Genomic DNA, 13,810 nt, shown 5'->3' on the forward strand with positions numbered 1-13,810 from the left:
TACAAGCCCTCAGTCCAGCCTCTCTTAGCCTATTGCGGACAGTCTGAGCACTGATGAAGGGATTATGCATTCCTGGTGTAACTCGGGCAGTTGTTGTTCGGATGTACCGATCCTGTGCAGTTGTTGTTACACGTGATCTGCCACTGCGAGGACGATCAGCTGTCCGTCCTGTCTCCCTGTAGCGCTGTCTTGGGGATCTCACAGTACGGACATTGCTATTTATTGCCCTGGCCACATCTGCAGTCCTCATGCCTCCTTGCATCATGCCTAAGGCACGTTCACGCAGATGAGCAGGGACCCTGGGCATCTTTCTTTTGGTATTTTTCAGACTCAGTAGAAAGGCCTCTGTAGTGTCCTACGTTTTCATAACTGTGACCTTAATTGCCTACCGTCTGTAAGCTGTTAGTGTCTTAACGACCGTTCCACAGGTGCATGTTCATTAATTGTTTATGGTTCATTGAACAAGCATGGGAAACAGTGTTTAAACTCTCTGAAATGAAGATCTGTGAAGTTATTTGGATTTTTACGAATGATCTTTGAAAGACAGGGTCCTGAAAAAGAGACGCTTCTTTTTTTCCACGAGTTTAGATCAATTATATAGCAACTTCAGGGATGCCTCTTTTGAATAAGAGATTCATTTTAAAAAAATGAACAGCATAAGTTGTAGTGAACAATTCTCCAAAACACAAAGGATGTCTCTATAGCAGCTATAAAACTAAACTATTTAAATTCACTCTCAGGAAGTGCAATGATCTAAGGTTGATCAATACACTATAAAAATGGGTGAGTGCTGACCCGTAAAGCCAAAGCTAATTTTAGAGCTACACAGTAGACAGTTGTGTTCAGTTGCCTCATTGAATGAGTTTCATGCAGGAATAACACACATCGGAGTATCAAGTCATTTTTATTAAATCCATAAGTATAGCTATCACATGAGCATAATAACAATCTTCCAAAAACAGTAGTATGGTCATTCGCTGAAAAATAACAAACATGAGGAATGGATACAAAATACAGAGTTTTGTATCTGAGAGAACACAATATATTTTAAATCCTCCAGATTCATAGATGAAATTCATATATCATTCCTTTGATGACAGATTCATCTACCTTGACCATGCCACTAGACTGATGTTTAATTTTCTTGGCTTGAGGCTCTATTGACTCCTTTAGGTCTGTAGATTTGGATTCAGAGGCAACAACTTGAGATGAACTGTGGTACAAGAACACAGCTTTCTGATTGGATGAAATCAAGACAATATCCATCTGGATATTGACACATGAAAAAGGAACTAATCAGGATGCTCATGTACATTTCATATTTGGATTATTGACACTGGTGAACATAAGGTTTCCTTTTAGGTGGGAATTGAACTAGTAACTGGAGTTACAGTATGCGGTGCACAACATGTTTGCCATGAGACTGTCAAAAAGACATGACCAGGTTGAGAAAAGTGCTGTGAGTTGAAGGGACAGACAACAATAACCATGGTCTGAGACCAAAAAAGGCACTAAATGGAGATTAAGTATTCTGTTTAAATACAGATTTTCAATTTGCGGCTGGTGGCGGTAATATACATTTACAGTGAAGCTGGAGGTAGAAAATTCAGTACGTGATCACTCACATTGAGGCATAGAAGGTACCGTGAACATTCTTTCAACTCCCCATTTTGAAAGCATGCTGTTAATGACCTCCAATCGTCCTCTGATGTGTATATTGTTCAATTGCATTAAATCAGTGAAGAAAACATACATAACAGATCAACCACCTGTATTACAAAACATTCTTGATATATTGTTCAGAGAGTAAACAGACTAGATGCATCAGGAAGAGCATTGCATTTTACACTATCTTACCTAAAACCAAATACATTTTAGCAAACGAGCATCAAATATACTCTTTGGTTTACGTACCAGAAGCACATGAATTGTGGACCAGTTTACACACAAAATTGTCAAAGTTAAAGAATGCATTTATAGCTTAAATAATTTTGATACGGTCTATGCAATTAAATGTTGAGTGCGCATAGAAACTCAAGATAGGGGTCAGTTGGCTATGGGAGACTAGTCAACATTGCCATACGTGCACTAAATGCATGTCCTAGTGGGGTCAACATACTTTGACTTCGTAATGGGTACCCTGTATTGAGTTAATTGAAAACAAGGTTTATGGAAGCAACTGTACTTAATTCAACAATGCAGACTTCCCAGTCTCATTGAATAACTATTAACTGAAAAGGTATGGAGCCACAGCACATTATGAAAGGAAGCACAGTCTGGCGTCTGCACACCATAAACAGGGCTTCTGAGAAGCACATGCTTTACTTACCCCTGTTTTTTTAAACCCTTCCAGAAGTAAGCAATTTCCAGCATTTTATACTTTTCTCCAGCCTATGCAACAACACAAACCAGTCACAGCTGCCACTACATGCCATCTAAAAGTTGATTTCCTCCCGATCGCAGGGACAGGAATCCCATCCATTTAGTTTATCAAGACTGTCCCCGTGTCTGGGATTTCAATCCTGTAAACATTGTGAAGATGACAAGGAGCTTGGAAGTACATACTACCCAATCATAGAAAACTCTAAATGTCCATAGTAATAAGGGAAAAAACATTTATAATAAATAATTAATTTCTGTATATATTTATATGAAAAAACAGTCTGCTGAAAAAGGACTATAAGCCAGCAAAACTCAATGCATGGCACAGTTCTTTATAAAAAGCGTATTGCCGCAAACGTGTAGAGTCAAGATTAGGAGCAAACAGCTCAGCTCTTGGGTCACTCAAATGGTGATGTGAAAAGAGTCTTGTAGCCAGGAATCCTTGCTTGTCCCATTTTTGGGAGATGTTGCCTCACTTCCCTCCGGTTGGTCAGTTGGTGTTGTGCTGGTCTCCTGGTAGTATTCATCATCTTCGTCAAAGTAGCCGTTCTCTATCCCATGCCCGGCGCTGAGATCCTGGCAACTGCCTTTGTACTCTTGGATTGACTCATGGAGGGACCAGAGCTGACACAGCAAAGACATATCCTGCTGACGCAATCCCACCTGGAAAGATAAAAATGACCCCAGAATTATTTTAAGACCTCCCAAACAGGTGCTTGATACTATACTTATGCCTAACCGTTAGCAATTAGACAAACGTTGGCAGAGGTGCTTCATGCCTTTAACTAGAATTTCTCTCAATTAAGCAGAAATATTTGATGGGTTCAAATATTAATCCCAACGGAGGATAGGCCTACAGTGAGGCTGAAAAAGTCTGATTTGTAAACTTTCAAAGAGATACTCCTAATCCTCTTCATACAAATCAATGGAGTATAGCTTGTGTAGGCTTTCAAATGAAACCAAACTGGCAGAGCTGCCATGGTATAATTGTAGGCTATCAAATTCTACAAGCAACAATGTATAAATGTCTCATTGTTGTGGCACCGTTACTAGCTAACGTTGCAAATGTTAAAACACATACATTGGCAACTGCCAGTGTAAAATTTTTGGTTTACATGTTAACGCCGACCATAAGAGCTAGGATACTAATTAGACCATGAAGTAATTAACAGTAACGAAGTGATTTCTTGATTCTGTCAGAACAGCTGTTACTCTCATTTCACCTCATAAAAGGAACCCCCCACGATTCTGTTTGCGATCATATATTGTTCACCTCCCCTTCACTTCTTACCATTTCTTTTCGGAGGAGTGCTAAAGCCGCATCAAGATTGGCCGGTTTATTTGCAAGCAGATTGTCGGAATTGTTTCGCCCACGGCTAAGGTCGTCTTGGATCATGGTTTTCTTTGCATACATCCTCTCCATCTCTCTCCAAGACCCGCCGCTTGAATTCAGCAAGCCGCTTAGGCTCTTTGGCAGTGGGGGTAGCCCCTCAATGGAGGCCAGTGTTCCGCCCGCTGTGCCATTCGCAGATTTACCGTTCATCGTTAAACTTTTTTTTCTTCCTCTCACTCAAACAAATATAGTACTTTCAGTTTTAGTCGTTATAAATCACCACATTCGGGAATGAAAAGCACATCTCCGACAAACAACATGCAACAGCCGTTGACACCAGACAGCAGTAATCTTCTCCTTTCGAGCTCTGGCTAACTCGCACTTCCTGTCCCTTTAACACAGTTCGAGGCTGATTGGGCGTTACCCGCAGTGACGGGCAGGAAAGGGAGGTTGAATATTCATAACCTAATACCAGTGTTTTTCGTTCGTTCGAATGACGGTCCTATCTAATCCATGCGGTGTATGCCGCGTTCAAGTACTAGTCGGAACTAGGAAACCTGGAAAAGTACGATTTACAAGAGGGTTGTCGTTACACGTGCCCCATTCAACTCTAAAACTTCACCTATGCTGAGACTTGTTAAAAGTTTTGCAATATAAAATGGTTGCTGGGCTTTCAGCTCACGTTTCCGTTCTCATGAGAGACAGGAATCTAAATGTGCATTGATTATTGACTCTTGCACCTTGGCTTGGCATACTGGGCCGCTGACAGTCACATTAAGGCTTGCAGAGCTGGCAGTGCTGTTCTGAACTGTAGAAGGGGCTGCTTTGTCCTCCGTTGTACACCTAGACGTTGATGGTCAAAGATGTGAGCAGAAGTTTAGTCTTCCCAAGGCCTCTTCCTAGAAACTGGAATGTTGACTCTTCTAGGATTTTCAGGGCCTTCGAAATAGTTGGAATGGTAAGGCTCGGGGGACCCAGGTTTTGATGCGGCCGGAACACCAGAGAGATGGCTGTCTGGTATCTGAGGAAATGGCAGTTTTTGGCTGGTTTCCCAAAGTTCAAACCACCCACAGATGAAGATGCCCTTTTGGTCTCAGCTGCTGGTTGAGACCGTGGAGGTACTTGTACTAGCTGCAGTTCTAGACTTCCAGCCACTGGCATTAACAAGGCCTTGGACAAAAGTTTGTTTGGTCTTTAAAGCATCTGAGGAGTCACTATGTGGCTTGGTCACAGTGCTGTTGGGTTTGTGAACCCTAGCAGGTGAACCATTGATGTTTAAAAATGCCTTGGTTTTGCTGACATTTTTGGTGGTTTCTGTCCTCTGAAGGAACCATGGGCTCCCCCTGCTATGTAGGTTGTGGTGCTCCCCTTGTTCTGTGGGATAATCAGACCCGGCCGTTCAGGTGAGTTGATTCCTTTAGCTGTTGCCTGAGGTGGAGGAGACAGTACAGGTCTGGGAGACACAGGAGTATTGAGAGGTTTTGTGGGACTGTTGACAAGAGGTTTTTGAGTTGATGATGGTGGCTGTGAATCTCTCCAAGCAAAAAACCTTTGTCACTGAATGGAATGATATTCCTTATATCCTGTAATCCAGAGCCTGAGACCAAAACATAGGGTTCATAGATTCACAAAGACACATTCACAAAGCCATATTTTGAATTGCAAATAATATTACTGCTCTCAGCACTCATTAGAAGATTAAAAGACATCTATTACCTGCAGTAGATGTGCTGGAAGCTTTGCACTTGCTTGTCTGTAGGCTTCTTGTCTTTGCTGGTGTCTGTCTTGCCTCGGCTGTTGTCTGTCTTTTTTACTTTCTTTCCATAACCCTCTGGCTACTTAACCTTTGTATAGGTGCTCCCACAGGAGCGTAGGTGATCCCCCCACAATGTATCTTGGGCTGAGGGGGCACGGTTCATTACCCTCTTTACATATCCAAAGTAGGGCTTACGAGTCTGACAGGGCCCATCACACCGTCACCAGTGCTGACGGTAGAGATCCACTTCATCATGGAAAGTGTGATAGACCTGGTGGAACACAGTTGATTCAGGATTCAGAGACATATTAACACAAAGTACACTGACAGTTGACATTGATGGGACACCGAGCATAACTTACTGCGATTTCAGTTCCAGCGGCTTGGGTGATTCTTTCCATGTGCTTGCAGAACTCAGGTCCATGCCCATCATGACCTCTGTTGTTCTAAGTCACGAAGAGCAGTGCATGGATTATCTCATGCAGAAGTGTCTGGAATAACAGGGTATTTCCATGTTATGTTATACTGAAGAAATTACATCAGCTACTTTGCTTACGTTATACAGTTGAAGTCGGAAGTTTACATAGACCTTAGCCAACTACATTTAAACTCAGTTTTCACAATTCCTGACATTTAATCATAGTAAAAATTCCCTGTCTTAGGTCAGTTAGGATCACCACCTTATTTTAAGAATGTGAAATGTCAGAATAATAGTAGAGAGAATTATTTATTTCAGCAATAAATAATAATAATATAATAATATAACCACAATAAGTTGAGTGAATTTTGGCTCATTCACCCTGACAGAGCTGGTGTAACTGAGTCAGGTTTCTAGGCCTCCTTGCTCGCACATGCTTTTTCCGTTATGCCCACACATTTTCTATAGGATTGAGGTCAGGGCCTTGTGATGGCCACTCCAATACCTTGACTTTGTTGTCCTTAAGCCATTTTGCAACAACTTTGGAAGTATGCTTGGGGTCATTGTCCATTTGGAAGACCCATTTGCGACCAAGCTTTAACTTCCTGACTGATGTCTTGAGATGTTGCTTCAATATATCCATATAATTTTCCTACCTCATGATGCCATCTATTTTGTGAAGTGCACCAGTCCCACCTGCAGCAAAGCACCCCCACAACATGATGCTGCCACCCCTGTGCTTCACGGTTGGGATGGTGTTCTTCGGCTTGCAAGCCTCCCCCTTTTTCCTCCAAACATAACGATGGTCATTATGGCCAAACAGTTCAATTTTTTGGTTCATCAGACCAGAGGACATTTCCCCAAAAAGTACGATCTTTGTCCCCATGTGCAGTTGCTTTTATATGGTGGTTTTGGAGCAGTGGCTTCTTCCTTGCTGAGCGGCCTTTCAGGTTATGTCAATATAGGACTCGATATTTAGTGTGAATATAGATAATTTTGTACCTGTTTCTACCAGCATCTTCACAAGGTCCTTTGCTGTTGTTCTGGGTTTGATATGCACTTTTCGCACCAAAGTACGTTCATCTCTAGGAGACAGAACCCGTCTGTACTATTTGCGTACTATTGTTTGTACAGTTGAATGTGGTACCTTCAAGTGTTTGGAAATTGCTCCCAAGGATGAACCAGACTTGTGGAGGTCTACAATTTTTTTCTGAGGTCTTGGGTGATTTCACTTCATTTTCCCATGATGTCAAGCAAAGGGAGGTACACCTCCAATTGACTCAAATGATGTCAATTAGACTATCAGAAGCTTCTAAAGCCATGACATCATTTTCTGGAATTTTCCAAGCTGTTTAAAGGCACAGTCAACTTAGTGTATGTAAACTTCTGACACACTGGAACTGTGATTTAGTGAATTAGAAGTGAAATAATCTTTCTGTAAACAATTGTTGGAAATATTACTTGAGTCATGCACGAAGTAGATGTCCTAACCGACTTGCCAAAACTATAGTTTGTTAACAAGAAATTTGTGGAGGTTGAAAAACAAGTTTTAATGACTCCAACCTAAGTGTATATAAACTTCTGACTTCAACTGTATTTTATACAATTGCCATCAATCTGAAAAGGTTCAGGTTGGTTAGTCAAAGTACCTGTGCAAGATCACAAAGGGGTCTAAGTTTCAGTAAAGGCTCACTGAGTCGAATAAAACACAGTCCACCTCTTCCTTCGTAAGAACACACACCTGCATACCTACAATTGAAGATTGTATAAAGAGACAGGTATAGAATAATGGAAAATTAACCACAGGAAAACAATCACATGGACCAGTTATAGCCATGACAGCCAACGTTCCCACATGCTTTAAATTCTGACAGTTGATGGGCAGCCATTATTCTAATGTATGAGATATAATCATGGACACGTTTATCATATCAGATGGTTGATACAACACTGTGAATCGTTCAGACTTACAGTATCATTCAGGGGCTCCATTTGATTTCTACACCACTGAGCTTTCCCCCGAAGAACGTGTCATCGAACTCCAGAAGCATTGCCCTCACATCTGGACTTGGGTCAAGATGGACGTTAAATAGGGAATGACATCGTTGCTGCTAGACTCAACTTTCATTTTTTTTGCTGGTTTGGCCATAGTTATCATCAGTTGGTGTGTATGAGGATGCCTCGAAGTCAAACTGCTCCTGCAGCTGAATGGCAAGCACAACATCTTTGTCCATGTTCAACTAGCTAGCTACTGGTGTTGAAAAGATAATTCAAGTTAGATGGATATCTACAATGAACAAAAATTAACACAACATGCAACAATTTCAAAGATTTTACAGAGTTAGAGTTCATATAAGGAAATCATTCAATTGAAATAAATAAATTAGGCCCTAATCTATGGATTTCACATGACTGGGAATACAGATATGCATCTGTTGGTCAGATACCTTAAAAAAAAGAGTTGGTGGTGTGGATCAGAAAACCAGTCCGTACCTGGTATTGACCACCATTTGCATCATGCAGTGCGAAACATCTCTTTCCTATAGAGTTGATCAGGCTGTTGATTGTGGCCTGTGGAATGTTGTCCCACTCCTCTTCAATGGCTGTGTGAAGTTGCTGGATATTATATAGATTTTTTTTAAACCTTTATTTAACTAGGCAACTTCTTATTTACCACAATAACTTCTTATTTACAACGACGGCCTACCCCGGCCAAACCTGGACGATGCTGGGCCAATTGTGCTCCGCCCTATCCCAATCACGGCCGGATGTGATACAGCCTGGAATCGAACCAGGGACTGTAGTGATGCCTCTTGCACTGAGATGCAGTGTCTTAGACCGCTGCACCACTCGGGAGCACAGTTGACATATTGTTGGGAATTGGGACACGCTGTGGTACATGTCGATCCAGAGCATCCTAAACATGCTCAACGGGTGACATGTCTGTTAAGTACGCAGAACATGGAAGAACTGGGACATTTTCAGCTTCCCGGAATTGTGTACAGATCCTTGCAACATGGGGCAGTGCATTATTATGCTGAAACATGAGGTACTGGCGTAAGATGAATGGAAAGACAATGGGCTTCAGGAGCTTGTCACGGTATCTCATTCAAATTGCCATAGATAAAATGCAATTGTGTTCGTTGTCCGTAGCTAATGCCTGCCCATACCATAACCCCACCACCACGGGGCACTCTTGTTCACAATGTTGACATCAACAAACTGCTTGCCCACACAACCCCATACACGTGGTCTGTGGTTGTGAGACCGGTTGGAAGTACTTCCAAAATCTCTAAAACAAAATTGGAGGCGTCTTATGGTAGACAAATGTACATTCAATTATCTGGCAACAGCTCTGGTGGACATTCCTGTGGTCAGCATGCCAATTGCATGCTTCCTCAAAAGTTGAGACGTCTGTGGCATTGTGATGTGTGACAAAACAGCACATTTTAGAGTTGTCCCCAGCACGAGGTGCACCTGTGTAATGATCATGTTTAATTAGCTTCTTGATATGCCACACCTGTCAGGTAGATGGATTATCTTGGCAAAAGATAAATGCTCACTATCAGGAATGTAAACAAATTTGTGCACAAAATTCACATTTTTGTGCGTGTGGAAAATGTCGGGGATCTTTTTATTTCCGCTCATGAAACATGGGACCAACACTTTACATGTTGCGTTTATATTTTTGTTCAGTATAGTAGAGCTAGATTGGTAGTACTGACTAAAATATCGTTGACCTATAACGTTAACTAGCTAGCTAGATAACGTTAGCGAGCTAATGAATGCGCTTTACTTTACCAACACTCAGATGACTGTCATCGTGGTCTGATAAATATTATTGTTATCTACGTAAGCTTACCTCAATATCCAGCTTAAGTTAAATATAGATTAATGTTGGTGATTTTTAGGTAGATAACAGCACAAACTACATAAAATTCTCGCTTGTTCAAAATATGTGTAATTTCAGTCTATGGTGCTTTTGGGAATTCTGGGATACGTTGTCCTCCACTGAGATTTCACTAGTTACCATAGCCACAAAGTCTAAATGGCTATATATATATATATATATATATATATATATATATATATATATATTATTTTTTACAGACATTCATTTAGGGTTAGGCATAAAGTTAGCAGTGTGGCTGAGGTTATGGTTAGGTTTAAAAATAAATTGTAGAAATAGGCGGGGTTTATTACTTTGTGGCTGAAGTAACTAGTGATGACACTCTACAGTAGCACTCGCGAATAAATGTTGTCCAACTAAACATTTACTCGGGATTTTGCGTAACACTTACACTGAAATAAAATAAAACTTTTAAACTAATATTGACTGTCATTTTGATCTCTCAATATCAATACAACTTCGATGACTGAGCACACCATGTATTTTCTGATTCAATCCATTTATTTTTAAAACCATACCAGAGAGGAGAGGCGGGAGGGTTTACTCTGCCCAAAATCTGTCCACGAAAATAAGACCAAGTGAGGATTTTTTTTTATGGCGGTCAAAAAGAGTGTCGTATTTATATCGGGTTGTGCCTGTTGTACACGTGAGTATCTGCCCTCTTATTGGCTATAATGGTTACACCTGATCTCACAACCTTCTGTCTGCCTTCCATCTTTAACGACATGTATTTCGATTGTTAGAGCGGTCACTCGATTATCTTGCCATTATAATCGAAAGTCTTTGACCATAATACACATTTTGTTGGCCACCTAGTCACCGGACGTCTCGTGACGTTTTGGGTGTTAACCTATTTCCCTCTTCCTGACTGCTAGCACTGTGCAGCTAAAATTTTAAAAAAGAACAAACTGGTCAGCAGTCGTTCTCACCTATTTCTGTATATTATTATTGTTCTAGCACATGTTTGTAATCTGAAGAATATACCTTAAAACGTTGGAGATGACAGACCAGGCGAACAAACTGCGTAAGCAATTGGAATCAGCTAATTTCGACCCCCAAAATTATGTCAAGCATCTCTCACAACAGTCTGATGGCGACAGAGATTTGCAGGAACATCGTCAAAAAATACAGACCCTAGCAGATGAAACGGCTCAAAACCTGAAGAAAAATGTCTACAAGAATTACAGACAGTTCATCGAAACTGCCAAAGAGATTTCGTACCTGGAGAGTGAGATGTACCAACTGAGTCATATTTTGACAGAGCAGAAGAGTATCATGGAGAGTATTACCCAGTCTTTGCTTTCAACAGATAAGGATGAAACGGCAAAGGAGATGCTTGCAGCATTCCCCAAAGAGACAGAGGAAGTGAAACAGAGAACACTGACTACACTGCTTGAGAAAGTAGAGGGGTGCAAAAACATTATGGACACCCCAGGCAGGTATTTAGTGTACAATGGCGACCTGGTTGAATATGATGTGGACAACATGGCACAACTTCAAAAAGTGCATGCCTTCCTGATGAATGATTGCCTTCTTATTGCCACCTGGTTAGCGAATCGCCACGGTACAGTGAAGTACAAATACAATGCACTGTATGATCTGGAGAGCTTTGCAATCGTCAACGTGAAAGACCACCCCCCAATGAAGGACATGTTCAAAATCCTGATGTTCCCCGAAAGCCGCATATTTCAGGCAGAGAACAGCAAGATTAAAAAGGAGTGGCTGGAGATCCTCGATGAGACAAAGAAAAATAAAGTGACGAAGGAAAAACATAAGACGGAAGAGGTAGAGTTGCCCAATTCACCTGTGAGACCAGAGGTCTTGGTCTCGACCAACCCTTTTGATGACGAAGAGACCAACCCTTTTGACTCAGAGGAGGCAGTGGATCTGGGATTGGAGTGGATCCAGGAGCTTCCCGAGGACCTGGACGTGTGCATTGCCCAACGGGACTTTGAAGGTGCCGTGGACCTCCTGGACAAGCTGAACGAGTACCTGAAGGACCAGCCTGTCAATACGAGGGTGAAGGAGCTCAGGGTGAAGGTGGATGAGCGTGTCCGACAGCTGACGGAGGTGCTGGTGTTTGAGCTCTCTCCTGACCGTTCCCTCCGTGGGGGACCCAAAGCGACCCGTCGGGCAGTGTCTCAGTTAATCCGGCTGGGGCAGTCCACCAAGGCCTGTGAGCTCTTCCTGAAGAACCGAGCCGCTGCTGTGCAGACCGCCATCCGCCAGCTGCGCATTGAGGGGGCTACTCTGCTCTACATACACAAGCTCTGCAACATCTTCTTCACTAGCCTGCTGGAGACGGCCAAAGAGTTTGAGATGGACTTTGCCGGTAACACAGGCTGCTATTCTGCATTTGTGGTCTGGTCGCGCTCATCCATGAAGACGTTTGTGGATGCCTTCAGTGGGCAGGTGTTTGACAGCAAGGAGAGCCTCTCCACTGCTGCTGAGTGTGTCAAGGTGGCCAAGGAGCACTGCAAGCAGCTCAGTGAAATTGGCCTGGACCTCACCTTCACGTTGCAGTCCCTCCTGGTGAAAGACATCAAGGCAGCCCTGCAGAGCTACAAGGAGATCATCATTGAGGCCACCAAGCACCGAAACTCTGAGGAGATGTGGAGGAAGATGAACCTGATGACTCCAGAGGCTCTGACCAAGCTGAAGGAGGAAATGCGCAGCTGTGGCATGAGCAGCTTCAATCAGTATACAGGAGATGACTGCTGGGTCAACCTCAGCTACACCATCGTGGCCTTCACCAAACAGATGATGGTTTTCCTGGAGGAGGGGCTGAAGCTCTACTTCCCAGAGTTGCACATGGTCCTGCTGGAGAGCTTGAGGGAGATCATCCTTGTGGCTGTGCAGCACGTCGATTACAGCCTGCGGTGTGAACAGGAGGCAGAGAAGAAAGCCTTCATTCTCCAAAATGCCTCCTTCCTGCACGATACTGTCCTCCCTGTGGTGGAAAAGAGGTTTGAGGAAGGAGTTGGGAAACCTGCTAAGCAATTACAGGACTTGAGAAAAAGTGCACGGCACATTCGTGTCAATCCTGATAGCACTATGTCTCAGGTCTAGTGTGTGGATGATAACCTGTTGTGAACAGCACTTTTTGTTGTATTGATGCCACTGTTGAACTTCAAATCTTTGGCCAGAACTGATGAAATCTGTATTCTGCTATGTCATATAGTCTATTCCGTGATGATTCTTTCTGTTGAATGTGATGTTGAAGACAATGACATCGATATAGTTTGTGGTTTTAGAATTTCACACATTTTTCCTGTGCTTGATGATATAACATTATGAATAGTAGGCTAACTGGAATAAGATGACTGATTCATAAAGCCATGTATTAACTTAATGCAGTTAGGAATGTTATTGCGCCTCTGAAAATCGCTATGGTATCCCAAAAACTATCTTTCAAAATAAAAAGTGTATGCATTATAACAATTTTGTCCAATTAATGAAAAAACTATTTGTTTATATACTGTTTGATTAACTTTCTGCAAGACAATGGAAATTCTAAGGATTACTGAACCAAATGGTGAAAAAGGATGTTGACCCTACGATTGAGTGTTATGATTTTCAAAAAATCAAGAGGGCAGGGAATTTTTTTGACACTATAATCTTCTTATACAATCTTTTTCATATCCCTAGTGAAGATTTTTAGAACAAAGCCTCAAAAATACCTTTTGTTATTTCCGGATAAAATAGGGGTTTCATGTTCAATGTTTTCCATCATAACTGATTATATTCTTCTAACATGGCATCAAAATTCACGTAGTAAGTCTCAGGATTTTCTAAATGGATAATGGATTGGATGGATATTCAAAATATTTCAATTATTGTTGTAACAAACTCAATTCACATAGTAAAGACAACAGAGGGTAAGGTGATAAATATTATTTTGTGTGACAAGCTCTTCGATAGGCAATTCTTTTCCATTTGAAATAACTGCTATGGATATGATTGACAATTTTGGGGAGAAAGAAATTCTGGCGTACAGTCTTGACAGCTACC

At 41.8% G+C, this 13,810-nt stretch overlaps 3 protein-coding genes across 3 annotated transcripts; 1 reads left to right on the plus strand and 2 right to left on the minus strand.

The window, feature by feature from the left end:
• Positions 1 to 888: 888 nt before the first annotated feature.
• Positions 889 to 4,088, minus strand: fam89a (family with sequence similarity 89 member A). The gene is made up of 2 exons (XM_031837169.1): positions 3,674 to 4,088; positions 889 to 3,045 (listed from the first exon to the last, which is right to left on the minus strand). The coding sequence occupies exons 1-2, from the start codon at positions 3,923 to 3,925 to the stop codon at positions 2,785 to 2,787; spliced, it is 513 nt and encodes a 170-aa protein (XP_031693029.1). The 5' UTR covers positions 3,926 to 4,088; the 3' UTR covers positions 889 to 2,784.
• LOC109900739 (sprT-like domain-containing protein Spartan) lies at positions 889 to 8,123 on the minus strand. The gene is given in 7 exon segments (XM_031837968.1): positions 889 to 3,045; positions 3,674 to 5,312; positions 5,432 to 5,742; positions 5,834 to 5,962; positions 7,539 to 7,638; positions 7,861 to 8,000; positions 8,070 to 8,123. Coding segments are annotated over 6 exon segments (777 nt in total). The 3' UTR covers positions 889 to 3,045; positions 3,674 to 5,269.
• A 2,478-nt stretch (positions 8,124 to 10,601) lies between these two features.
• Positions 10,602 to 13,237, plus strand: exoc8 (exocyst complex component 8). The gene has a single exon (XM_020496530.2). It carries the CDS (start codon positions 10,799 to 10,801, stop codon positions 12,866 to 12,868), a length of 2,070 nt encoding a protein of 689 aa, XP_020352119.1. The 5' UTR covers positions 10,602 to 10,798; the 3' UTR covers positions 12,869 to 13,237.
• The last annotated feature ends 573 nt before the right edge of the window (positions 13,238 to 13,810 follow it).

Source organism: Oncorhynchus kisutch, linkage group LG12 (assembly GCF_002021735.2).
Source record: "Oncorhynchus kisutch isolate 150728-3 linkage group LG12, Okis_V2, whole genome shotgun sequence".
NCBI lineage: Eukaryota > Metazoa > Chordata > Actinopteri > Salmoniformes > Salmonidae > Oncorhynchus > Oncorhynchus kisutch.

What these genes read in the sequence shown, in the direction of transcription:
- fam89a (XM_031837169.1), bottom strand. Translation starts at nt 3,925, where the DNA reads ATGAACGGTAAATCTGCGAATGGCACAGCGGGCGGAACACTGGCCTCC. An exon ending in CACTCCTCCGAAAAGAAATG is followed by an intron (nt 3,046 to 3,673) that starts GTAAGAAGTGAA and finishes TTATCTTTCCAG; the next exon opens with GTGGGATTGCGTCAGCAGGA.
- exoc8 (XM_020496530.2), top strand. Translation starts at nt 10,799, where the DNA reads ATGACAGACCAGGCGAACAAACTGCGTAAGCAATTGGAATCAGCTAAT.